The 27,617-nt window shown below is 36.5% G+C and overlaps 1 protein-coding gene across 5 annotated transcripts; it reads left to right on the top strand.

The window, feature by feature from the left end:
* Positions 1-3,165: 3,165 nt before the first annotated feature.
* PHS2 (alpha-glucan phosphorylase 2) lies at positions 3,166-26,992 on the top strand. 5 transcript variants are annotated; one of them, XM_010258379.2, is made up of 16 exons: positions 3,166-3,759; positions 4,900-5,134; positions 5,498-5,677; positions 6,586-6,762; positions 6,849-6,934; positions 7,148-7,337; positions 8,904-8,996; positions 14,574-14,758; positions 14,905-15,022; positions 17,085-17,213; positions 18,322-18,540; positions 18,640-18,843; positions 19,760-19,918; positions 21,897-22,160; positions 23,014-23,204; positions 26,718-26,992. In XM_010258379.2, exons 2-16 carry the CDS (start codon positions 4,928-4,930, stop codon positions 26,842-26,844), a joined length of 2,529 nt encoding a protein of 842 aa, XP_010256681.1. In that variant the 5' UTR covers positions 3,166-3,759; positions 4,900-4,927; the 3' UTR covers positions 26,845-26,992. The 5 variants fall into 5 exon arrangements, with proteins under 5 accessions (XP_010256681.1, XP_019053302.1, XP_088753575.1 ...); XM_088897449.1 differs by having other exon boundaries at positions 3,581-3,755; XM_088897450.1 differs by having other exon boundaries at positions 3,690-3,755; positions 5,473-5,677.
* The last annotated feature ends 625 nt before the right edge of the window (positions 26,993-27,617 follow it).

Here is a 27,617-nt window from a genome sequence, read left to right as displayed (position 1 = left end):
AACTCTGGGATGAAAATAATGAGCCCAAAATCCAAACTCTGTGTAGGATGGATCTATCATGGCTCTCTAATGGCAAACACAAAGACTCTTCATTTAAGGAACTCCAAACTAAGGTGGAAGGTAAGTTGGATAGTTGGAAAGCCTAGGTTCTATCACAAGCTGGTAGAACAACCTTGATCAAATTAGTAGCCCAAGCAATACCATCTTACACCATGCAGACAAATCTTCTCCCAAAGGAAGGTGGAAACAGCACAGAGAAATTTTTGGTGGAAAGCTAATAAGAAAATTGACTCCGGGCTAAGGCTCAAAATATTGATACATATTAGGCCATATCATACCAAGAGCTTCCTAATACGTCCCTCCAGAAAGTGTTTAAGGGTCTAACCTGCTTTAGGGGGTATACAAGCCTTAAACTGACCCCTCTGAATCAGGTTGAAGAAAAAAAAAAGGAGAGACCCTTTAACATTGCTCCGAACACAATATTTCTTAGAACAAGATCTGCAAAATGAAAAATGAAGAAGCGTGGGACTTCAGAAAATGATTGACATGAACAAACCGCTCTTTTCGAAACAAACTTGGACTTGTAATCTAAGTTTCAAAAGTGTAAAGGCATAATTAAACCGCAGGGTGAGGAATCATAATATGGTACAAGGGAGCCTTTAAAAAAAATATGGTACAAAGGAATTAATGATGCATTGATGCATTGATGCATACAAATTCTATAAAGAAATAATGCACAAATCAACCAAATGAATAGAATGCAAAGTGGTGCGTGCAGGATAGAATGATAGTCTTAAAAATTGATACATATTTATAAATACGAGACACATGCATTATGCAATAGGGGTGAACATTTGGTATATTCTGTTAAAAAAATAAATCAAATAACTCAAAGTTTTAAAAACCGAATTAGAATAACGAAACCGAAACTGAAACTGAAATATGGGAAAACTAAAATAATCAAAACTAAAATTTTTTATTCGGCTTTTGATTAAAACCAAATTTCAATAATATATATACTATATACTATATTATATGTTATATGTTATATAGCAAAGTTCTATTAATTTGATTTTTTCAGTTAATTGAATTTATAATTTTAAAAACCGAAACCAAATTAATCAAAAACCGAAATATTTAAACTAAAAAGAAAACAAAATCAGAGTTTTCAGTTTTAACCAAATAATGCTCACCCCTAAATGGTTGTGATACTTATCATTCCAATCACCAATCTGAAAGTGACATGTAGCCCTAGTCAAGAGTAAATCGGAGAAATTACCGATGAGACAATATAGGGAAATTGAAGCATGAATTGGGAGGTTTGACCATTAACGAAACCTAATCTAATACTCCTTTTTTATATACAACCATTCAATCCAAGGTATTCTCAACTATATAATACTTAGGCTCAATTTGGAAGGAGTACAAATACAAATATGTACAGTGCAAATATATACAAAATAATATAAAATACAAGGGCTTGCACTTTACATATTTGTATTTGTACTCCTTCCAAACTGAGCCTAAATTCTTTATGTTCTTTTCCTCTTATTCATCTGATTTGCACCTTCAAGAATTCTTCCCTTAAATAACTCTAGGCTCAGTTTGGAAGGAGCACAAATGCAAATATGTAGAATGTAAAACTTTATATTTTGTATGTATTTATACTATACATATTTACATTTGTACTCCTTCCAAACTGAGGCATAAGATATTTGATTGGTTCTTTTTGTGCTTATAAGTTGCTGAATTCTTCCAATTCTCCAGTCGTTTGGTTTATCATAATGGGATTATCAATCCATTCTAGGCGGAATGAGATTTTTCCCATACGGGGAAATGACCATTCTACCCCTGGAGTGTACTCCTCATTCTTTCTCTCTCTATTTATTTATTTTTTTTGAAAAATAGCATCCATTTCCTATTTGATCAAAAGTTTGAACTTTCACAAGCATTCCTCCATCCAACGTCAGCCACTGTCGACCACCGTTTTTGGCAAGGCAAGACTAGTCGCCCAGCAGCTGCCAATTGGTTGCCGAGCCAACCTTCACCCAACATTTCACATGCCTTTTTCCCATTATTACTCTTCTTTTATTTTCTTTATCTCCTTTTGGTCCTCTCTTCCTCTTCAACCGAAAATTTTGATTTCGGTTTTTGGGTTTGGTTTTTCGTTTTTTTGTTAAATCAGTTTGGTTAATTTGATTTCAATTTTTAAAATTAGAATTTCGATTAATCGAATTAACCAAACTTTCTATTATTATATATAATATACAATATATATTTTATATAATATGTAAGATATAAAATATAATATATTTTATATTTATATATTAATATATAATAAAATAAAATTTGATTTCATAATATATAATATATTATATGTTATAATAATAATAGAGTATATATTATTAAAATTCAGTTTTAATCGAAATAATAAAAAACCGAACAAAAAATATTAGTTTTAATTATTTCAGTTTTTCTATAATTAGGTTTCGATTCAGTTTTCATTTTTTAATTTGACTTATTCAATTCAGTTTTTAATCAAATAAACCGAATGCTCACCCCTACTTTCTTCCCTATCATTTTGTCTTTTTTATCTTATTATCTCTCCCTTTTTTTCTTCTTTTTCTTCTTGTGAAATCCGATTCTGAGTATTAATTAAACCAAACGGACCTTAAAAACAAATGAAATCCGATTCTAGATATTATGATTCGGATTCCGCTCAAAACGCCAAGCAAAGGGACCATTAAACAAATTACTCACGTTGTCCTTTGGTATTATTTGATTTATAATGACCAAATTAACCCTATCCACCATGTTAACTGTTAAGCTTTAATTTTAAAAAGGTGAATCATTATTTCCGAGGCTTCGTAAGCCTCGCCTCAAAAATATGGCCTCGTGCCTCAAGGCTTGTTAGCGAAAGTCGCCACGTATCTCAGCAGTTCGCATTTACGCTCGCATCTCCCAATTCGTCAATCGGCGGTTCGCGCCTTTTCCTTTTCTGGTTTATCATACGTGTCACCTGACTCAGACATCCTTCCGGCTTCAGTCACGAGCGACCCGAGTTTTAGTATCCTTGGCTATCGGCTCATCGTACTCCTCACTCGTTCAAAGCCTCACACGTGTCCTTCTCCAGGAGATATCAGAGTTCAGAGACCCGCTCTTAGCTCGTCTCGTCTGGACGATTCCCCGCTCCCCGCTCCCCTCTCCCCTCTCCCCTCTCCCCTCTCCCCTCTCCATTCTCATCTCCAGCGCTCATCTCAATATACTAGATTACCATCGTTTGCGTCGTCTTCACTCCTCACTTCCTCTTAGAATAATAGAACCAAACAAAGACACTAATCTCCACCTCGGCTCTTCCTTGATTGAAAACTTTGAAATGTCTGGAAATATCTTCTCTAAATTGTCTTTTCTAGTTGCCCATTAACCTCTCCTTCTCGTCCGTCCGTCCGTTTTTTTATTTATTTTTATTTAAACCAAAGTTAATCGCTCGGGTGTAAGAGTTGAAACGGCGCTTCTACTTTTCATACAAATCGTTGGCTAAGCAGAGGACGGATGTATGTTTTTTTCTAGATAGAGTTGCATTCACGTGTATGGTATCTGTTTCGTATCGTGAGATGATTTTCCAGGTGTCGAGCTTCTCTTTTTCGATCAAGTAATAAATACTCGCTCCGAAGAAGAGTACTCTTACTTATCAAAAGAAGAAGAAGAAGAAGAAGAAGAGTACTCTGCTCCATGAACTGCGCTTGAACAACTTGGTGGGTAAGTCTTAGTATGACTGATTTTCTTGATTCATTTCCTTTCCTTGTTTTACATTTCTGATACTCAATCGAACTTGATGGGCTTCCAATTATCTGACTATTTAATCTGTTAATGGAAATTAACGATTTTTCTTCGTTGGAGATGAACATTTTGAGTCAATTCTTATTCTTACGGATTTTTGCTTGAAGTAGCGGTTTCTGGATTCCTATTCGGACAGGATCTGTCTTTTGAGATACTTATCTGATTTTTCCCGTTTCAACTGCAATTAAAATTCACCTTAGTTATCTATGTAGTCGTTTCTATAGAAAACTAAAAAAAAAAATCAATGAGTTCTCTCTCTCTCTCTCTCTCATCTAGTTCCTTTCTTCCTTTTATTTTCTCATGTTTTTGCTATTTTAATCAGTTGACCAGCTGTCAACTTGCTGTTAATTAACTTTTTGGTAATTAAGATAATACTCCCCTAAAGGTGATTTTCTGAATTAATGACCGTTCTCCTATCTATAAAATGGCTCTCATTCATGAATTCAAATTCGTTTAAGCCATTACAGCTTCTTTTTCATTCTTGAATTCAATTCCCCCCCTAAAGGGGTGATTTTTTGAGTTAATCAGCATTCTCCTATCTATAAAATGGCTTTCATTCTTGAATTCAAATTGTTTAAGCTGTTGCAGTTTCGTTTTCATTCTTGAATTCAAATCCCCCCTAAAGGTGATTAAGGTGATTTTCTGAGTTAATTACCATCCTCCTATCTATAAAATGGTTTTCATTCTTGAATTCAAATTCGTTTAAGCCATTACAGCTTTGTTTCCCTTCCTGAATTCAAATTCTCCCCAAAGGTGATTTTCTGAGTTACTTACGTTTCTCCCATCTATAAAATGGTTTCCATTCTTGAACTCAAATTCGCTTAAGTCATTGCAGCTTCGTTTTCAGATTCAAAAAGTTCGTTTTGTTGAAACCTTTATCCGTATCTTCTTAATTCGTGTAAGCTCTTGAGATGTAAAAAGAGGATATTTTTAGTTATTTCGTTTAAAATTTCTAAAGTTTATATGTTGCTTTTATGAGGGTAGTTTTAATTCACATGGTAGTCAACTAACGGCAGTTTTGTTTATTTGCTCTTTTTTTTTTTTTTTCTTTGTGAGCAGTTTCGGAAAAGCAGTTTCCTGAGTTGGCATGGCAACCACAACAAAAACCGAAGGTTCTGTTCCTGGAACTGCAAAAGTTCCTGCGGAGGCACATCCCTTGGCAGAAGAATCATCAAAGATTGCGTCTAATATTAGTTATCATGCATGTTATAGTCCTCACTTTTCTCCTTTCAAGTTTGACAGAGAGCAAGCCTACTATGCAACAGCAGAGAGCGTCCGAGATCGCCTGATACAGGTAAGACTGCTAGAAGCCAGACAGATTAATTGATTGACTGCTAATTTCTTGCAATCTAGTATTAGAATCATATATAGCAGGTTTTGCATTCTAAGCATCAAGAAATATCTCAGAATCTAAAGTAGGATCTCGAGCATAATGCCCGAAGTGTTAGTAGACAAATAACAATCTCATGTCAACTTTTTATTTGCTACATAGTTATGTATACTAGAGATGCCTAGACTGGAGAAAGGGTAGGCATTTTGTTATTCAGCACCTCATCAATAGAAGCTTGACTTTTACTGAATATCTCCCAATATCTTGTTTAATTTGCTTGAGGTTTTCTAATGGGAATTCAGTCTCTCCATTATTCAACTTCTGCAGCAATGGAACGAGACTTACTTACATTTTCATAAAGTTGATCCAAAGCAAACTTACTACCTGTCGATGGAATATCTTCAAGGACGAGCTTTGACCAATGCAATTGGAAACTTGAACATCCAAAACGCATATGCTGAGGCCTTGGTTAAGTTGGGTCATGAGATGGAGAACATAGCTGAACAGGTATCTAGCCTTCTATAACTCTTATTATGTATTCATATTGTCAAAATCCTTTATCTGTTTTCTCATATTTGTCTTCCATTCTGTTAAATATGCCTTCTTACCTCCTAAATATGGTATAATTACTGATTCATAAGGTCAGGTCTCCATTTCTGGTCCAATTCAGTTCAAATCAATGTCGTGAAACTCTTCTCGTCAAGTTATGGAGAATCCTAATAGGCACCAGGCACCAATAGATTTTCAACTCCTTGGGTGCCTTCCTCCTTTTTGTGAAAATTCTACCTGTCTAGTTTTTTGCAAGGTTCAAAGTATCGATACGTATCAGCCCGTATTGGCCGATATGTATCGTGCCGATTGCTTACTGATACGTCCCTCTAGGGGTTGTATTGGGTCAGCCACCGGTTCAGAGGGTATCCGGGCCTTAAACCGACCCCTCTGAACCGGTTTCGAAAAAAATAAATAAAACGTAAAAAAATGTACCGACACAGGGGCATATCGGCCCATGTCGATATTTAGAACCTGGGGTTTTTGATGAATCATTTTATAGTTATTGTAGTTTTCTTTCTGTTTTTTTCCCCAATTTGAGGTGTCCACAAAACTAGCAACTGCTCTACCTACTAGGAATTCCCCACAGGATTGGAACATACGACCTCCCATGAGAGGATGCTATGTGCCAGTGGAGCAAGAGGGCATTGGCATGTATCATAATTATTCATGATCTATTGTTTACTTATTGTGATTAATTCCTTAGTAAAACCACAAGCTGCATTGCCATGACACAGTTCTTTTACCAATATTGGTTCCATTCTGCATTCACCAATGCAATTTATGTATAGACAGATTGTGGGATGTGTTTATGATCAATCCAAGGTTCAGAATGACGACAGTTAATATGAGGTTCATCTTTGTAGGAGAAAGATGCAGCCCTTGGGAATGGTGGTCTGGGAAGGCTTGCATCATGCTTTTTGGACTCGATGGCAACTTTGAACTTGCCTGCTTGGGGTTATGGTTTACGGTACAGATATGGACTGTTCAAGCAGAGAATTACCAAGGAGGGTCAAGAAGAAACTGCTGAAGATTGGCTTGAGGTTTGATTTGAATTAGAATCCTCAGCAATCAATTGGTTTTTCTTCATTTATAACTTCCCCGGTAATTTCTGATGGGCTTTCTGCAGAAGTTCAGTCCCTGGGAAATTGTCCGGCATGATGTCATGTTTCCTATTAGATTTTTTGGTCAGGTTGAGGTCTCTCCTAGTGGATCGTAAGTATTATGACTTGTTTATCTGTCAAACAGATCTTCACATCCTCTGTTATGGGAACTTTAATTGTTTTATACTGAAGCAACAAAAGAATGTTGGATTTGTTTCCTTTCTTATACTCATATTGCACTTTGCTTTCTTCCCAACCTTTAGTTTAAGAGGTGTTAACATCCTTATATTCTTTCTTGATGCCTTTCATTTTAATTGCTTGACAGTCGAAAGTGGGTTGAAGGAGAAATTATCCAAGCATTGGCCTATGATGTGCCCATTCCTGGATACAAGACCAAGAACACTATTAGTCTTCGTCTTTGGGATGCAAAAGCTGGAGCAGAAGATTTTAACTTATTTCAGTTTAATGATGGACAGTATGAGTCTGCTGCACAGTTTCATTCTAGAGCTCAGCAGGTTAATATCATTTTCCAAAAAGCTAGACCTTTGATATAATCAATGATTAACGTATCAGTATCGAGTATCGTATTGGACCACTTAGATACGGATATGGATATGCTTTGGAAACGCATGGATATGAACGAAAAATATGGATACACAGAAAAATGATTATATGTGAATTATTATATTGATTATTTTCTATTTTAATATTTTTAATTTTTAATATTAGCCAAAAAGTCAACTAAGAATTAATTCTCAAATATTTAGTTAACAATATTTCTATTTTTGTAAACAATAAACATGTTATTATAAAATGTAATTAAATATCAATTAAAATTTTATAAAAATATATAATATTAACTTAAAACATATCAAACATAATAAAATTTTTAAGATACATATCATATGCAAATTCATAATTTTTAACTACTAAATAATTATTCCATTATTAATATTTTTATTTCCATAAATTTTATGAGATAAAAAATCATCTTTTGATATAAATGTATATTAGTTTATTTGACAAATTCAATTTATATTATATTCCCAAGTATTTTCTAAACAATATTTTTATTTTTGTAAAAAATAAATATGTTGTTACTTAATGCAAATTAAAATATTAATTACTAATTTATAAAAATGTTAAGATACATATCATGCTCAAATTTATAAATTTTAAGTATTAAAATAATTATTCTATTATTAATATTTTTATTTGTATAAATTTCTTGAAATTAAAAACCACTTTTTGATATAATTGTGGATTTGAGAAATTATTTATTCCATTAGTTTACAAAATACTAATTCTGAATATTAATTTTTTTAGTTTACAAAATACTAATTCTGAATATTATTTAGATTGCATGTGAAATTTAAGTAAAAGGTATTTCATTTCACTTATTATCGAGAGTTGAAAGTTGGCTTATTGGTTTAAGGTTGCGCTTAAGGTTTAGAGTCTTTAGACATTTGGTGGCCTGGGTTCAAATCACACGAGCTCCATTTTTTAATATGGACACGAACCTGGGAGTGTCGAGTGCAAACCGCGAAGTGCGAACACGTCTTTGTATTGGCGTGTATCGGTCCGCGGCCAACGCAATACGGGTCGATACGAATGCGCATCGTTCTGATATGCATGATTCAGGAGGTATGGGTTTAGTTGTAGCGTATCTCGTATTCCCTCTGGCCAATACCAATATCGTATCGATATTTAAATCCTTGGGTATCATAGCAAAGTTAGCTTGTATTTTTTTATACATACATATATGTTGGCTCTTAACTAGTATAACTAAGGCTCTATTTGGAAGGAGTACATATACAAATTTGTAGAGTGTAAAAACTTTTTATTTTGTATGCATTTGTACTGTACATATTTGTATTTGTACTCCTTGCAAACTGAGCCTAAGCTCCTTTCTCTTACTTGCAATTTGTTGCTTCTTTTCCACAAACTATTGTGTAACCTATATTGCAACTTGTCAATTATTAATTCCATGATATGTTTTTTGGCATTGGTTATGGGTGTCCATTCCCATGTCTGTACCGTTTGATTGCCTGATGAAGTTGTATCACATTCTGCCACTACAGATTTGTGCAGTTCTATATCCTGGAGATACTACAGAAAATGGAAAGCTTTTACGACTGAAGCAACAATATTTCCTTTGCAGTGCCTCACTTCAGGTATGACTATTCAAGTTTCTTGCATTAGTTGTGTTTTAACAGTTGTGTTTAAGCAGTTCAAACCAATCGGTCGACCATAATGTAGATTAGTCTCTAATTAATTGTACAATGACTAAACTACCCCCACTTAAGTATGGGACAGGAAGTCTCTATTAGAATTTCCACATAAGCACATAACTTAACTAAATAAAATTACTAATCTACCCTTATTTGGCTAGTTCTAACACTCCCCCTCAAGCTAGAGAATATATGTCATATAATCCCAGCTTGTTACATATATAGTTCATTCTCCCTGAGCTTAAGCCTTTTGTAAACAAATCTACCCATTGATCACTTGAGCCCACATGTTTTGTGCTTATCTCTCCAGTAAGGACCTTCTCCCTCACAAAGTGGCAATCAATCTCTATGTGCTTTGTTCTCTCATGAAAAACAGGGTTAGATGAGATGTGGAGTCCAGCTTGATTGTCACAGTACAATTTCATAGGTCTGTCCATGGAGAATCCAATTTCTTGTAGGAGATTCCTCGGCCATACTAATTCACATGTAGTGTGTGACATGGCTCTTTATTCGGCTTCAGCACTACTCCTTGCCACAATGGTCTGCTTCTTACTCTTCCATGTCACCAGATTTCCTCCAAGAAATGTGCAGTAACCTGTAGTAGATCTTCTATCCGACACTGAGCCTGCCCAATCTACATCTATATACCCAATTACCTCAAGTCTTCCTCCTGGCTTGTACAATAACCCATGGTGTGGAGCTCCTTTCAGGTACCTTACAATTCTAAGAACTGCATCCTAGTGAGGTATCTGAGGATTCTGCATAAATTGACTCACCACACTAACTGCAAAGGAGATATCTGGTCTTGTGATAGTCAAATAGTCCAGCTTCCCCACTAACCGTCTGTATCTTCCCCTGTATCACTGCTCAACTTAGCATTTGGTTTCATGAGAGTTTCAGTCGGTTTTGCACCTAACAATCATGTTTCATCCAATAGATCAAGAACATATTTTCTTTTGCACAGGTTTACACCTTGTTTTGATCTGGCAACTTCTATACCCAAGAAATACTCAACTTCTCAAGGTCTTTTGTTTGAAAATGGTTTTACAGAAAGACCTTTAGTTTATCAATCCCCAATTTGTCACTGTCAGTTATGACAATATCATCCACATAGACCACTAATAAAATATTTTCGGCTTCTAAATCATAGCTGAACACTGAGTGGTCAACCTGACATTGTTTCATTCCAAAATTCTTCACCACTTCACTAAACTTCCCAAACCAAGCACGAGGCGATTGTTTCAACCCATAAATTGCCTTTTTCAGTCTGCACACCTTACCATCCTTCCTCTGAGCAACAAACCCATGTGGTTGCTCCTTACATGCCTCCTCCATAAGGTCACCATGAAGGAAGGCATTTTTAATGTCAAGTTGAAACAAGGGCCAATCATACATAATTGCCAGGAAAATTAAGACACGAACGGAGCCAATCTTAGCCACTAGAGAGAAGGTCTCCATATAGTCCACCCCATACAACTATGAGTAACTTTTAGCAACAAGTTTGGCCTTCAAACACTCCACACTACCATCCGGCAAGTATTTAACAGTATACACCCATTTACAACCCACAACATGTTTACTGGGAGGAAGAGTAGTGAGCTCCCACGTTTGAGTATGCTGAAGGGCAGAGAGTTCCTCCTCCATTGCCTGTTGCCACACAGGTGAGGTAAGAGCCTCCTGGACATTCTTAGGTATAGAAATAGATGACAACAATGAAACAAACTGGCGATGTGAAGCAGAAAGGCGAGAGACAGAAACAAAATTGGAAATGGGATGGAGGGTACAACTACATTTACCTTTCCGTAAAGCAATGGGAAGATCAAGTCCTGAAGGTTTTGGGGAAGGAGCAACAACAGGATCCGCAAACAAGGTAGAAGCTAGAGGAGGAGCCTGTGTCTGTCTATGAGTACAGACGTGCCAGATCGGTGGCTGTTCAATAGGAATTTGCATTGGAGGAGGTGAAGGGTCAACCCCAATTGGAACAACCGGAACGGGATCACGGACTGGAAGAGGAAGAGGAAGCAAAGGTGGAGATACCGATACTTCAGGTCTCGAGAAGAAGGGGGTAGACTCAAAAAAGGTGACATCAGGATAGACATAGAACTTCCAAGTAATGGGATTGTAACACATACCCTTTCTGGGTCCAAGAGTAGCCAAGAAAGACATTTAATAGAGTGTGCATCCAGCTTGTCTATCCCAGGACTCAGATTTTGAACAAAACGCACACAACCAAAGACCCGGGGTGTTAATGGAAAGGGAGACATGGTGGAGAACAAAATAGAAAAGGGAGACCGACCATGAAGGATGAAGGAGAACATCCGATTAATAAGGAAACAAGTAGTAAGCATAACATCACTCCAAAATCGTTTAGGAACACTCATATGATGAAGAATAGATCGAGCAGTTTCAAGGAGATGACGGTTCTTTCGTTCAACCACCCCATTTTGTTGAGGAGTGGATGCACATGAAGTTTGATGAATGACGCCATGCTATTCTAAATACTATTGAAAGGAAGTAAGAAAGTATTCACAACTGTTATTTGAACGAAGAACTTTGATTGGAACACCAAATTGTGTACGTAATTCAGCGTGGAATTTTCGAAAAATGGAAAATAATTCACTCATTTCTTTCATTAAATAAATCCATGTCATCCTTGAACAATCATCAATAAAAGTGACAAAATACTTGTAACTATTATAAGACTCTATTTTAATCGGACCCCAAACATCTAAATGAACCAAAGCAAAAGGACTCAACATACGACTATCAACTCTAGGACTGAAGGGAACCCAACGGTGTTTCCCATACTGACACAACTCACACTGTAAAGACGACAAATGACTCAAAGACGGAACCAATATCTTGAGTGCCTTGAGAGATAGATGCTCCAACCGACAATGCCATTGTAGAGGAGTGAGTGAAGTCTGAAGTGCAACTGACGATCCACCACCGTCAAGGCAATACAATCCATCGGCTTCATGCCCCCCACCAATCTTCTTCCCCGTCTTGAGATCTTGAAAAACACAGAAAGAAGGGAAAAATGTAATAGAGTAATTAAGGGTCTTAGTTAATTTACTGACTAACATAAGATTGAATGGAAATTTAGGTACATATAGAACAGATGATAAAGAAAGAGAAGCCGTGTCAACATTACCAACACCACAAATGGGAGAGAGGAACCATTGGCAAGGGTAACAGTTTGAGATGTGGAAGTTTCAGAGAGAGAAGAGAACACACATGGAGTCCCGGTCATGTGATCAGAGGCTCCAAAGCCAATAATCCAGGGAGAGGGTTTGGATGCCAGACAAGCTATACTTAAGTGTGCAAGGGTGGCTGTAGTATGTTGTGAAGTAGCGGAGGAACCTCTCATACTCATCGCGTGGTACCGGTACACTCATCATCTCCTTCCCGGAAATAGATGTAGATGTGGAAGGTGTGAGATCTGGCTGTTGGTTATCACTGACATCAACCCCACCAGCTACTGCATGATTAGCCCATGTAGAAGGTGGGCCATGGAGATCATAATAGAAATTCATTGAATGTTCGTCCCTGCCATAGTGGGTACGCTTCCTAGTAGAGTTACTTTTCCCTTTACCCTGGCCTCCCCCTAAGTCACGACCACCACCACGGCCAAATATGGAACCACCATGACCTCCTCGGGAAGCATGTCCTCCCCCTCTAGTACCACGTCCGCCTCCTCTGGCTATCACAAATGCTGATCTGTCAGACGGTGTGGGATTCTCTGTAGATCCCAGAGAAATCCTGCGAAGCCGTGCAAAAACTTCCTCAAGTGTAGGAAGAGTAGAGCCACCCAATATTTGGGCCTTAACTAGTTCATACTTTGATTTCAACCCCACTAAGAACCTAGTGACATCTAGTTGCTCCCTCTGTTAGTGCTGAACCTTAACATCTGGAGTGGGGGGATGATAGACATTGAGTTCATTTCTGAGGTTCTTCATACTGACATAATACTCTTCTAGGGTTTTATTCCCTTGCTGTAGATCAAAATACTCCTGATAGAGCTGATATACCCTTGTAGTATTATCCTGCTCAGAATAAAGCTTCTTGGCATGTTCCCATATGCCCTTAGCTGTATCTAAGAACATAAAGTTGGCACTTATTTTGGGTTCCATATTGTTCCATAACCATGTCATGATTTAGGCATCTTCCTGTTCCCAGTCATCAAACCCTGGAGAGTCAGCTGATGGTTTATCTTCCTTCACATGTTTCACTTTCCTCTTTGTCTTGAGGAAAACTTTCACTAACTTGGCCCATGGCACATAATTCTCACCATTAAGTTTAATGGAAGTCATCTGCACACCTAGATAGTCAGAGGGGATCATCACACTCAGTTTCTGATCACTAGAACCATCTCCTGTTGCTGCCATTATGTCCCCCACTGTTATCTCTAATGCTGAACCCTCAGTCACCAACCAAATACTGCTGTCAAGGCAACACGACAGCACACTGATAACAATCTCACAACTAGTCACAATCAACAACTTGATGTAGACTAACATTCAGGTTAAGAACTGGATATTTTAACCAGATTCGGCTACCGTCCAGATTAGAGCATTGATGAAAGCTACTAGGCTGAGGTATTCGGCCACTTCTTTTAACACAATTTTTTTTTTTTTTTTTTTTTTTTTTCTGTTCACACCACTACTGACACCCCAGAAATATTAGTCACCATTACAACAACACAACACTCAAGCAACCACACAAAAAAAAATTTCTGTTCACACCACTACTAACAACCCAGAAATATTAGTCACCACGACAGCAATGCAACAACTCAAGCAACCACACACAAACCCTCTTGAAATTGTTCAGTAGAGGGTAAACACCACCACATGACTAGGGCTGTCACACATGGTGACAGCAGTATTAGGCTGATATCCTAGGGCTGCCGCACCTTCCTAATACTTGTAATAGTGATTGCAGCAGTCCTAAAATAATAAATAACAGATGCCACAGCTATCAGACTGTGTACCTCAGATTTGCAGCCCAGAGAAGAAGAGAAAAGGAGGAGAGAGAACTTGAAGTTGCAGGATGGAAACCTTGAAGTCACAGCCTTCTTCTCCTTTGTTTATGGCTCTGATACCATGTTTTAACAGCTGTGTTTAAGCAGTTCGGACCAGTAGAGAGAAAGGGAGAAAGAAGAAGAAGAAAGAACAAGAGCAGTCAAATCTGATAGATAAACTCTATCAGTCGACCATAACGTAGATTAGTCTCTAATTAATTGTACAATGACTAAACTGCCCCCACTTAAGTATGGGACAGGAAGTCTCTATTAGAACTGCCACATAAGCACATAACTAAATAAAATCACTAATCTACCCTTATTCGGCTAGCTCTAACAAGTTGATAACTTCAGTAGAAAGGCACAACCCTTGTTTATTTTAGCATTAATAGAGATTGATTTTGTAGTTCATGAGTTTCATGCTGCATATATATGTTTAGCCATAAATTTATGTACACTGTGGTGCTAGTTGATTCCTAACATACAACCATCGACAGGACATCATTTTCAGATTTAAGGAGAGAAGGGAGGGAAAGAGAGCATGGAAGTGGTCTGAATTCCCTAACAAGGTTGCAGTACAACTAAATGATACACATCCTACTCTTGCAATTCCAGAATTGATGAGAATACTAATGGATAATGAAGGACTTGGCTGGAATGAAGCTTGGGATATCACAAAAAGGTGCATTACTTGGTGCTAATGTCCTTTTCCAAGTATCTAAGTTACTAAGTCCTCCTATTGCTATTTCATCTTGGGTTGTTTTTGGGAACATCTGATGTAATGGTTATTATTTGCTCATAGACTAACAAAGTATTTTTATGAATCAGAACCATTGCTTATACTAATCACACAGTCCTCCCAGAAGCACTGGAGAAATGGTCACAATCTGTAATGCAGAAGCTTCTACCACGTCACATGGAGATAATAGAAGAAATTGATAAGAGGGTAAGCCTTTTTAACACTTTCCTATTTCTTCCATGTATCCAGTCTTGTGTATAATGTGATGCAAAAAATAAAGGTCCAGTCGGATCACTATCAAGCTAGAAGTTGATAAGGTTTTCTTGATCATTATTGGAGCATAGGCTTCTTAGAGAGAGACCAATGAAAAAAAAATCTATTGGAAAATGGAGGGTGATGATCTAAATTCTGCTAATAATTCTCGTATCAGATGAACTAAAGTCCAAAAGGCCATTCAAATATAACTAAAAAAGACTACTTACAGTGATCTTACAACATCCATATGTATTGAAAATAAAACACTACAAGCCAAGTGTAAAATCTACTGCAAATATTGTTTCTAGCTGCTCTTTGAAATCCTATGTAGCTGCATCTTATATTAAGGAACCTTTCCCTCTTCTCTGTTTTCAAATTTCAAGTAATGAGAATTTTCTCTATCACTTGTAAAAATCAGTTAATTTGACTTGAGTAAAATTAAAATTTAATAGAATACTTCTAAAAACCATCACCAGAAAATGAACCAAAGGATTCATAAAAAATGATATTATTCCCAGTTAATTGGAAGAAAAACTCATACATGAGCTTTAATATGAGCAATAGTCACCATGAATAAATGCCCTATCTGACGTATAATATTTGCAAAATTTTAATCCAATCAAAACAGACAAATGAATGTTGTAGCCAACAAGACAATAATTGAGGGAAAAGGCTATTAAAGGAGAACCTATTTTCTTTTCATACAGGTCTAAGAAGGGAAAAGTTCCTTCCTCCCTTGCACAAGGACTTGTGCCCTGTTCAATCTCAGAATTTTATTTGAGAAACTAATGCCACCGTTAATATTTGATTCACCATGTCATATTGTCATTTAGCTCAATTTCTAAGAACCACATTCTCTCTTATTTCAAAGAAATATATTTGTGGAATGTCAAACTTCAATTACCTTAAAAATATGGATAAAAAGAACAAAAACAAGAGAAAATCTAGCGACTTACAGTCTGCTAGGGATGCAAATGGGTCAGATTTAATCTGATTCAAATTCAAATCCAAATTGTCGAAGTCAGATTTGGATTTTTTTTGTCATAATTGGACCAAATTGGATCTGAAAATATGATCTATTTATTTAATCAGATCAAATTTGGGTGTTGCTTGATTCAGTTCGCTAGGATCCAATCCAATTTTATATTTACGTATATAAATCACCTTTTTGCAGTATTAAAATTCTTTAGGATTAAATGGGATTTGGGATTTAGACAAACCTAACTTTTCTATTTATAGTATATATTTCTTGTTTTATATTTATGCTAATTTTGTACAAATTCATTGACATTCCAATCAAATTGAATAAATGAATCGAATTCAAATCCATGTTTTACATATCATTTGGATATTGAATCAAATTTGGATCTCTCAAATTCTTATCAAATTGGATTCAGATATACCCTTATCTGAATTCAATCCAATCCATTTGCAGCCCTATAGCCTGTTCAGCACTATGTGCAGTTTTATCATTCTAGTTTTTCATAGTATTTGAACCCACACAGCTGCAATCTGAAACGGGTTCAATTCTTGACACTTCAATATATTTTTTGTTCTGTTTTTATACTAACAACTGGGAGTGGATTCATTTCTGGGTGTGTGACAGATGTATTTTAATTGTTATTTATGAATGAAGTTACCATTTCCAAAAATGAAAAAACTGAGCGGATTCATTTTAGATGGTGTTGACCAAAATCATTTCATTTCACATCGCTTTCCAAGCCCAAATAAATAATTTGCTTGGGAAAACATCCTTTTGAGTCCTTGACCAAAATCTTGATCATTTATTGCTTCATTGATGATTTTTTTGCATCTTCAGTCCAATTTCTGACAAACCCATATGAAAAATAGAAGACTTCAAAACCATACTACAAATGAAATTTAGTCAGGACTTGGTAGTTTGATTTGACAACATACCATATGGTACTGTAGTTGAGGATACTTCAGTCGCATATGCTTGGATATTGTGATCTTGGGATTTTTTGTATTCCTTATCTTTTGAATATTCTTGCAGTTTATGGCCATGATACGCTCCACTCGAATGGACCTTGAGAGTAAGCTCCCTAATATGTGCATCTTGGATAATAATCCCCAAAAGCCAGTTGTGCGGATGGCAAATTTGTGTGTGGTATCTTCACATACGGTAAGACAATCATTTATTATCATTTCAATTAGTGTAATTGACCTTCCTCTTTCTCCCGATTTTGTTGATGCTCTGCATTTCAAAAAGATCCAAACAAAAAGGTCCATTGTGCAAAGATAACAGCATTTCTTTCTCAATCAACCAATAACCTTAAATTAACATATAGCCCTCAGTTCCACATTACCGTCTAATTACATGGAGAAGGTTGATTTGTAATACGTATGCTCAACAAGCAACAACATAAGCCGCATTGCTATGGCAGCACAAGCTTTGTATGCTTATTTGTATGTTTGACATGGGTTTGTCAGCTGAGCATCTAGAGAAGAGACTTAAATGATCCAGGGTTCTTCCATGAGACAACATGACGGGGCCCAAAAGGGCCCAGCCTTTTCCCTTGGGGAAAGTATCATCTCAGAAGCCCTTGTAATAGCACATTTTTAAACTATTTTCTGCTTTTTGTTAAGTGGTGCATACATATCGTATTAGTTCACAAAAAAGGGAAAGAGGCCAAAGTTCTCATGCACAAGTATACAGCCTTTTCCTGCCTTTTTTTAGTAGAAGTTGAAACTTGGATGGCTAATAATATCGTTCTGGGAAAGTTCCAATAATAAATAAGATGGAGCTGGTGTTGATTTGGGGAGAAATATGGTATGGCTAATGCAAAGGGTCTCCTATCTAATAGATGATGTGGATTGGCTATATCATCTATCCACATGGCAGAAAAAAGGTTGGTCATTAGAAAAGAAACCTAGTAGTAAGTACTCATTTTATACATATATTTTATTTGTTATTGATTACAGAAAAAAAACCACATTTACTTTATTTGTTTTTTCTTAAAATTTATTCTTCACTTTATTTTATTGTCATATTAGCTCCTGACTTAGTCTGAACTGAAATTGACAAGAATTTGTAATATGGTCATGTCTAACCATAATTTTTCCTAAACTTCATCACATCTATTTTATTTGTTGTCGATTACAAAAAAAGATCACATCTATTTTATTTGTTATTTTTTCATATTTTATACTTCATTCTATTTTATTGCCATATTAGCTGTTGACTTGAGTCTGAATTTGACAATAATTTATCTATGCCCGTCTTTATGTAGGTAAATGGTGTGGCTCAGTTACACAGTGATATCTTAAAGGCAGAGTTGTTTGCAGATTATGTTTCTATATGGCCCACGAAATTCCAGAATAAAACCAATGGGATCACTCCTCGCCGATGGCTCCGTTTTTGCAGCCCTGAGCTTAGTAGTATAATCACCAAATGGTTAAAGACTGATCGATGGATTACTGACCTTGACCTCCTTTCCAATCTTCGTCAAGTATTTATTTAAAAGATTAACAAAGCATGTTTGTTTTTTTCCTCATTTCTCAACATTTGTTCATTGTATGTCATGAAACCACTGACCTCTATGCGACAGTTTGCAGACAATGAAGAATTGCATGCTGAATGGGCATCTGCCAAAATGGCTAACAAGCGTCTTTTGGCTCAATATGTATTGCAAGTAACAGGTGTATCTATTGACCCCAATAGCCTCTTTGATATACAAGTTAAGCGCATCCATGAATATAAGAGACAGCTGCTGAACATTCTGGGTGCAGTATATAGATACAAGAAGCTAAAGGTATACAATAGTCCCAACTATCTAAATGCAATTTTTTTATCATGTTGCTTAGGTAGTATTAACAATGAATGAATGAAATTTCAAGACTCAACAAACACATCCAAGGCATGTATCTTCTAATGGATCCAATGTCATTCCCATTTAGAATATCTTCTGTTTGTTTCTTCTTCAATAAAAAGTTACCTTTGCTTCAAAAAAAAATCAACCTGATTGTTCCTAACCCTAAATAACCTGATGGAGTATTCTTTTGATGGTTCACTGGCTCATTGAACCATCAGAAAAAATACAACTGATTTTTAGATTATATATATATATATATATAAATGATTTGACTGTTATGTCATCTGATTAGATTGGGTCCAGCCTACCACATCTCCTGAGTAGGTTTTACAATACATCTTTATAGATGGTATTATGAAAACATTTTGTGGATAGATTTACCCTGGTCAATGGATCTGTTTCTGGATTTCTCTTACAGAATCCGTGTACTGTTGCCAAATGCATAATATTTTTCACTGTATGCCTTATGATGCAGTTGTATGTTCATCTTCTATACTTATTTCAGACATACAAAGAAATTCAAATTCACTTCATATGATACATTCTTTTTTTTTTTTGTAATTGTATTCCGGTTAAATTATTGGTTATTTGAAATGCCTTATTTTAGGTTAATATTCTCATTCTGAAATGTCAAGATTGGCTAATTTGCCAAGTTTCTTTCCTTGACTATGTTTTTCCAATGATAAAAACCAATATTTTCATTATTGAATTATTGAAAGAGATTCTATATAAACATGCCAATGAATTTTACATTTGCATTTAAGACAATAGAGATTCTGCTTGAGATTTGATAGGTACATGTTACACTGTTTTGGTGGCTGCAACTTAAATGCATGTCTTTAAACATGTTTCATAGGAGATGAATGCTGAAGAACGGAAAAAGACAACAGCAAGAACCATCATGTTTGGAGGAAAAGCATTTGCGACATATACAAATGCTAAGAGAATAGTCAAACTGGTGAATGATGTGGGGGCTGTTGTCAACAATGACCCGGACGTCAACAAATACTTGAAGGTAATAGCATTGGCTTTCATGGAGCACAATCTGCTTACATTGTGACTGCAAAGGTGCAACTTGATTTGAATATATTCTCAGAATTAGTTTTATTTCTCTGATATTATTGACCATGTTGAAATTCAATTAGTTTTTTACACGTCAATGCCACAAGTGCAAGTATTAGAACGTTGCATGCTAAGAGTAGATATGGAGTGATCAACATAAAAGGTCATTACCCAATGATGGTACTGATTTATCCAGGATCTTGGGAGGGCTAGACCAGACATGGACCTAAACTTCGGTATTTTGTAGCACAAAGTGGCTGCTCTCACCTCTAACCCACATTTTCTTCCTTGCCAGACGAGGATTTTTCCACTGCACCAAGAAATTGCCCCTATATGGAGTGATCTACATCCTACACCTGAAAATGATGGAACTGATATTTCCACAATACGAGCAGCTACTGATTTATTATTGCAAAGAATAGAAACATCTCCCCCCCCTCATCATCATCATCATCCATGCCTTATCCCAACTATATGGGATTGGCTACATGAATCATTTCCCCCTATAGAGGGATTTTGCTATGCTGTTAATTAGGGGTGAAAGAAGTATAAATCACAAATACCCAATATACGTTTCTTTTTCTGTTAAACTGGTCGGTCATCCATCACCAAAAATATCAACCAATCAGCCACCTATGCTTATTGATTTTGCGAAATAGAAGATTCGTTTTTATATATGTTACTAGGAATATAAGAAATTGACCGAGCAGCACGTCAGTTGGGCATTCTGGATCAAGACATGGCTTACCAACTGGGCAGGTGTGCAATGAAATATGGAGTTCCTATGACATTATAGTTAACTCAGCCTTGATCAACTGTCCAGTTGTTATCAAACCATTCAAATAAATTGATTTCAATGTTAAGAAATGAACCTGTTTTCATTTTTTACTGGAAGTGAATCTTTTCTAGGTAATGACACTGTCCACTTACTAGCAGTGCCTTGGATGTCATGTCAAGTGCAATTACTTCATTTTAGTTTTGAATTTTTGAATCATATAGAACAGTATTTTTTCTTGGTATCACATATTACATATGGGTTTGATCCCATGCATATTACACATGGGTGGGGACAAACCAGGGTGCATGTGAGGTCCACTGACCTTACCACAGAGAGCCTGCAGTTACATGGGTTTGATCCCATGCCTCCATATTCAGAGGGATGCTGAGTGACCATCTCAGCTACTGAGTCATCAGCATATAGAAGTGCATTTTTCATTAGTACAGAAATGTGTGAATTTTCATAAGAAATGTGCAATGCACCAATATTATAGATCTTCAAAAATGCCACAAGGCATATATATTAAGTACGCCAAAATCTTTATTCCACATATGTGCCCATATTTACCAATTTGTTTCGCCATACCATGTGCATTTACCGATCTTTTTGTTGTGTTTGCATTCTTGTTGACAAAATATTGAGATTAGGGCATTGTTGAGTATAGTAGGCACTGAACTATACATTAACTTTTTGGACACTGTAATTATGCCACATATGCATTATGTAGTACCTACTGTCCAAAATAGGATATTTCTAGTTGAAAACAAGAGACTGGTATTGAATTTTTGTGAGTATCCACATGTGGAATATGAATATCGCACATTGTTCAACATGGTCAGGTTTTCATCCAAAGGGATTATCCTTCTTCCATAGGTTAAGCCACCAGAGAAAAAGTTAATGATGCCTCTGGTAATGGTAAGGAAACCAAGTAATTGTACTTGTATTGATGTCTATTATTTGTTGAGGTCAGAGGCTATTCCATAATTATGTAAATGGATGGAAAGATTGATCAAGTCATACACCTAGGACCATATGTTATGGCACATCTTTGCCAATTTGATGTCTTCAGTTGTTCATTTATTTTCCTTTGAGCTTTACATTAGATGGATAATCTCCTTGGGATAAATTTGTTCTAATTCCCACATGTTTTCAGGTTGTTTTTGTTCCAAATTACAATGTATCTGTAGCTGAAATGCTCATCCCAGGAAGTGAGTTGTCACAGCACATCAGTACAGCGGGCATGGAGGCAAGTGGTACAAGCAACATGAAATTCTCACTCAATGGTTGCATCATAATTGGAACATTAGATGGGGCTAATGTTGAAATCAGGGAGGAGATTGGTGAGGAGAATTTCTTCCTTTTTGGTGCAAAAGCAAATGAAGTTCCAAGGCTACGCAAGGAGAGAGAAAATGGACTGGTAATGTGCTGCAATTTTTCCAAAATGTCTGGTAACATTACATAGTTACCTTCATTTAGTTTGTGGAAGTAAAAGAACATCCCTAAATGTTTTTATTATTCGTAATTGAGGGAACAACTTTTCTTCATCCAAGGGCAATAATTTTCTGGTGTTAACCTTCAAGAGATTTTGTGACTCATTTCTGCCAAGATTCAAGAGGGGTTGTTATATAACCTTAAGTTTGGTAAAATCAACATAGGATTTCTGGTGTCAAACTTGGGTGCAATGTAACTAAGCAGAACAGATACCACAAATCTGTTTTTGGTTCTTTAAATTGAAGTGGATTTGGAAATGGAATTGATCCCAATTCCATGTTCAAATGTTAGGTACACACATCTTGAGGTGGAATTGGATATGTCAAACCCCATCAAATCTCTGAAAACTGTTGTTTGGGCACTTTTCTTGGCATCATGGAATTCATAGAAACACTGAAGCATGTACACGAATTTCATGTTTTAGTGGAGTTGGAAATCTTGTCAGGGGCTAGTGATTTCATTTCTGTGGAATTGAGGCAGAAATGGAATTCAAATCTATTCCACTCCTGCAAATCAAAGACTGCATAAGTAATTTGCATGTCCATTGTTTGTTACAGGTTTACAAAAATCTTGGACCCATTACTAGAATTTCTTTAGGGTTGTATAAATTGAAAACACAATATCATATCTTGCTTTTGGATCCTTTCACTACACAATAGTAGTGAGGGGAGCACCATGCCATGCATCTTAGTAATACATCTTAAATTAACATTCCTTGCATTCTATTGAACATTCTCATATTCCTTTATCTGGTTTAGTCATAGCTTCTATTTTTACAGTTCAAACCAGATCCACGGTTTGAAGAGGCCAAACAATTTATAAGAAGTGGTGCATTTGGAAGTTATGATTATAATCTACTCCTTGAATCCTTGGAGGGCAACTCTGGCTATGGGCGTGGTGATTATTTTCTGGTTGGTCAAGACTTCCCAAGTTATATGGATGCTCAAGCACGAGTTGATGAAGCTTACAAGTAAGAAATAACAACATCCCGCATTCCTCCTCTATTTTACCAGTGTTCCATTGGTGCATGAATTAATGCATATGGCATCATGCATTTACAGTTTGGTGCATGCACTTGAATCTTCTTTAACTGGAAACCGCAATGGATGTTCCTTTTCTTATCAGACATTAAGGGGGTGTTCGAAAACATGGTTGGTTTTGTTATTGAAAACAAAAACAACTGTCATGTCAACAAAAACAATACAGTTTTGCTGATATGGCTGTTGTTTTTGTTTTCAAAAACAAAATCAACCATGTTGTTGAACACCCCCCCTAAAGCGTTAATTAGTTGATCTATTTTCAGTTCTGAATTTATTAATAACCAAGTAATCAAAAGGTAAGAATAGTATTTTCAGGTTTTGCCAAAATGCAAGTTTAGGTGGCCCGCTGATGTTTTCTTGAGTTGGTAAAGTATCCATGCCCCCAACATTGCAGGTTATTTTAAAATGGATGTTGTGAAACAGAGACACCACCTGCTGGAAAATAGTGCTAATGTTGCACCATCATCATGTGCCTGCCTAATGGCAATGCATCTATGAAGAAATAGCTAAAATCACACATTTTACATTTACAAACTGGAAAAGTCAAAGGTACCAGCTAGCTTACTGGTAAAGTGATGTAGGACCAGCTCAGTTCTAATTCTTAGAGAATGTTGAATGGTCTTCTTGATCAGAGTTTTATGGCTCACTGGCTGTCAATGGCTGTAATGGATTCTTAAAGGTATAAGAGAGAAGATAGGGAGAGAAAGAAGAGAGAAAATACCTGGAATCACTCACAGGGTGCCTAGAATCACTCACCATAGCTAGCATAAGCTGAAGAAAACGCAATATGATTCATTGCCTTTGAGGACTCAAACTAAGCTGTCATATCCTATTTCAATTCAAAGAAGACTCAATAACTCTAATCCTACTTATGTAATAACTCTGAAATTTTAAACATAAACAAACTGTAACTAAAAAATTTAAACCATATTATTGGACCCCACAAAAAAATCTAAATGACAAAAATACCCCTACTGTCCAAAAATACGGAAATACATAAATTATCATAAAATTCTATTTTTGACTCTTCAGCTCCTGCATCATTCTCCCCCGGTTGAAAAAAACTCGTCCTCAAGTTTTGAAGAACTTGAGGATGAAAAGTTGATATGCCCCAATTACAAAAGGAGTAGGACTTCCCACAGCTACATGCTTGGATTCCAGAGTAGAGGCCACACATAGAACTAGAAAAGGATCTTGAAAGAAACATATTTCTGAAACACTACCTTTCATAACCATATTTGTTAAATCATCAATAACATTAGTTTCTTGAACATTTAATTCATCAACTAGCCTTTGTGATGAATCTTCCCCTCGCTTATCCAAATTCTCAACTGCAACATTTGGAACTTTTCCTTCAACTTCTAGCTTAGGAATCACCATCTCTATGTGTTTTGCTATCCTTGGTTCTTCAACATACTCTAGGACTCCTTCCATTGTTGATGTTGGCGGAACTTGTGCTATGTCATGTTGTAATTCTTGAATTAGTTCTAGTTGATCTTGCAACATAAGGTCACTTACTTCCATACTAGGATCTACTACAATCAGCACATTTGTATCTTGCACATGAATTTCCTTAACTTGCTCCACTTCTATTTCTTCTTGATCAGTAACCTCAAGCTGATCGTGGGTGTTGGAAACTCCAACAATTTCTATTTTTGCGTGGCCTGCACCTTCTTGATTTTTAATATCTACAACTTCTATATCTTGAAATTCTTCTTCTTTAGCTTCATCCCCAACTTCAACTCTGGGATAACCATCAACATGCAAGGAATCATCTACTTTCTTTTCAACTTTGTACCTTCTTCCCATTGACTTCAAGTTCTTTGTTGTAACCTACCGCTTCTTTTGCTTGAAATTAGTCAACTCCATATATAGATCATCATGAAAGTCTAGTGGGATGTACTTTTCTTGCAAACACCTCTTCATCTCTGCCCATGTACTAATTGGATCATCGCCTCTATTTTCTAGTCATTGCTCAAGAGTTCTCCACCATACTTTAGCATGACCCGTCAGATTCATGCACACAAATCTAATCCTTTGTTTGTCAAGCATATCATGCCAATCAATTTATTGTTCTAGTTCAGCAACCCAATCAAAGAATGCTTGTGGGTCATCATCTCCTTTGAAATCTGGTATTTCCCTTTCTCTTCTAACATGTTTGAAAACCTTGCTCCCATAGCCAACATTATTAAATCTGTTTTCTTCCACCATCTTCTCAAATAAGTCAACCAAAGACCCTTCATATGGTTCAGAAACCCAATCATCATTGATTCTAAGCCTGTAAGATTGTCTAGAAGATACCCTAGGCCTATCGAATTAGTCACTTTGTGAGAACATAGTGAATAAACCATTAGCTCTGATACCAACTGATGTAGGACCAGCTCAGTTCTAGTTCTTAGAGAATGTTGAATGATCTTTTTGATGAGAGTTTTATGGCTGACTGGCTGTCAATGTCTGTAATGGCTTCTTAAAGGTATAAGAGAGAAAATAGGGAGAGAACGAAGAGAGAAAATACCCGGAATCACTCACAGGGTGCTTAGAATCACTCTAGGGCATGGGAATCACTCACCATAGCTAGCATAAGCAGAAGAAAACTCAATTTAATTCATTACCTTTGTATAAAACGTCCATACATATTTATAGACTTTAAACTCATAATAATCTTAGGAGTCAAACTGTTAGACTCATAATAGTCCTAGGAGTCAAACTGTTAGACTCAACAATCCTAGTAGGACTCAAACTAACCTGAATCCTACTTATGCAATGACTGAAATTTTAAACAAGCAAAATATAACTAGACAATTTAAACCCTACAAAAATTTGCAAAAATGACAAAAATACCCCTAATGTCCAAAAATACAGAAATACATGAAATATCATAAAATTCCAATTTTGACTCTTCAGCTCCTGCATCATAAAGTCTCTCGTTGGTTGTAGTGGAGACATGGGATAGAGTCCAGCCTTCATCTAGGTTGGGGGTTTAGGGATATGGGGGGTACTCTAATTCCCATTATCTAGCCTATTTGCCTACCAAAAAAACATCTAGGCAAAAGTCCAAATGGGGGACATAAATATTTACAAGGGGATTCCTAGTGAAAACAGGCTAAAACTAACAAGTCACTTTCCATTACCCCATGCATATTGGCCAAAATACCTTTGGAAAATTTTATGAAGTCCTAATTGGACCTTTCAACTCGAATAAAAATCCATACCCTAGTAGTAGCTTGAGTGTCAGGTATCTTGGTTTTGGGAGGATAAAATCAGGATATCCAGTGCTTTAACTCGAGCACCATTTTGAATTTCTATTTTAACTCGAGCACCATTTTCTAAACAGGTTATTTATTATTCCAGTTGTCACATCTTCCAACAAGCTTAGTCGAATTGATGATGGAAATCCATTTGAATGACTTTTGAACCCTTTGAAATTGTTTACTTGCCTGCAGGAATAGGAAAAGGTGGCTCAAAATGTCCATATTGAGCACCGCTGGGAGTGGCAAGTTTAGCAGTGACAGGACAATAATGCAGTATGCCAAGGAAATCTGGAATATCGAAGCGTGCCCTGTTCCATAGTTCTGAGTACAATAGCACATTAGTACCCAAAAAAAAAAAGAGTACAATAGCACCTTAACTACCATGTTATAAATAAAATTAACGTTGTGATGTTATAAACAAAATGTCCTTTGTTGAAAATGCTTATGGGACTTCAAACTGCCTCAAAGTTCAGTATGGTATTCCTCAAGATCTTCACTTCTTCAGTACGGTATGCCTCAAAGTTCAAATTTGACCCAATCGAACTGCCTAATTTTGTCTTTTGGAAGCTCACCCAGCATCCTCCCTTTGAGGTCTGGTACAAACTTCAAACCCACGAAAAGGCAGCCCCTCCGTCTAATGAATGCCAGTGGACTTGCACCCGGCACCCGGCCCCTCCGTCTAGCTATAGTGTCTTGTGCACAGGATGTGCCCACTCTGTGGTCAGCATACCCGACTCCGTAGAGTTTATTTCAAATTGTAGTTGGGCCTGGTAAAAAAGTCGATCCAACCTGCGAACCCAATCCAATTTGGAAAAAGCGGGTTAGGGTCCATTATCTAGTGACCCGGACTAGGTGACCTGACCCAACCCTCTCGAACAGTCAATAGATCACAGGTCGCCATCAGGTAACCTCTTTTCAAACCTGGGTTTGACCCAGATCATTAAATTCTATATTTTTTTATTAAAAAAACATTGATTTGGTCAAAGATTAGCTGATTCGAGTGATTGAACCATTGATCTGAGCCCAACTCAATTACCAGGTGTAGCTGCAGTCCATACTGTGCAAGGAAAACAACAATTTGGTCAAAAGTGG

The sequence above is a fragment of the Nelumbo nucifera genome, chromosome 2, assembly GCF_055504915.1.
Source record: "Nelumbo nucifera cultivar China Antique chromosome 2, China Antique-T2T, whole genome shotgun sequence".
Taxonomy (NCBI): Eukaryota; Viridiplantae; Streptophyta; class Magnoliopsida; order Proteales; family Nelumbonaceae; genus Nelumbo; species Nelumbo nucifera.
The sequence above is the reverse complement of the archived record's forward strand: the minus strand, read 5'-3'. Positions and strand labels throughout refer to the sequence as shown.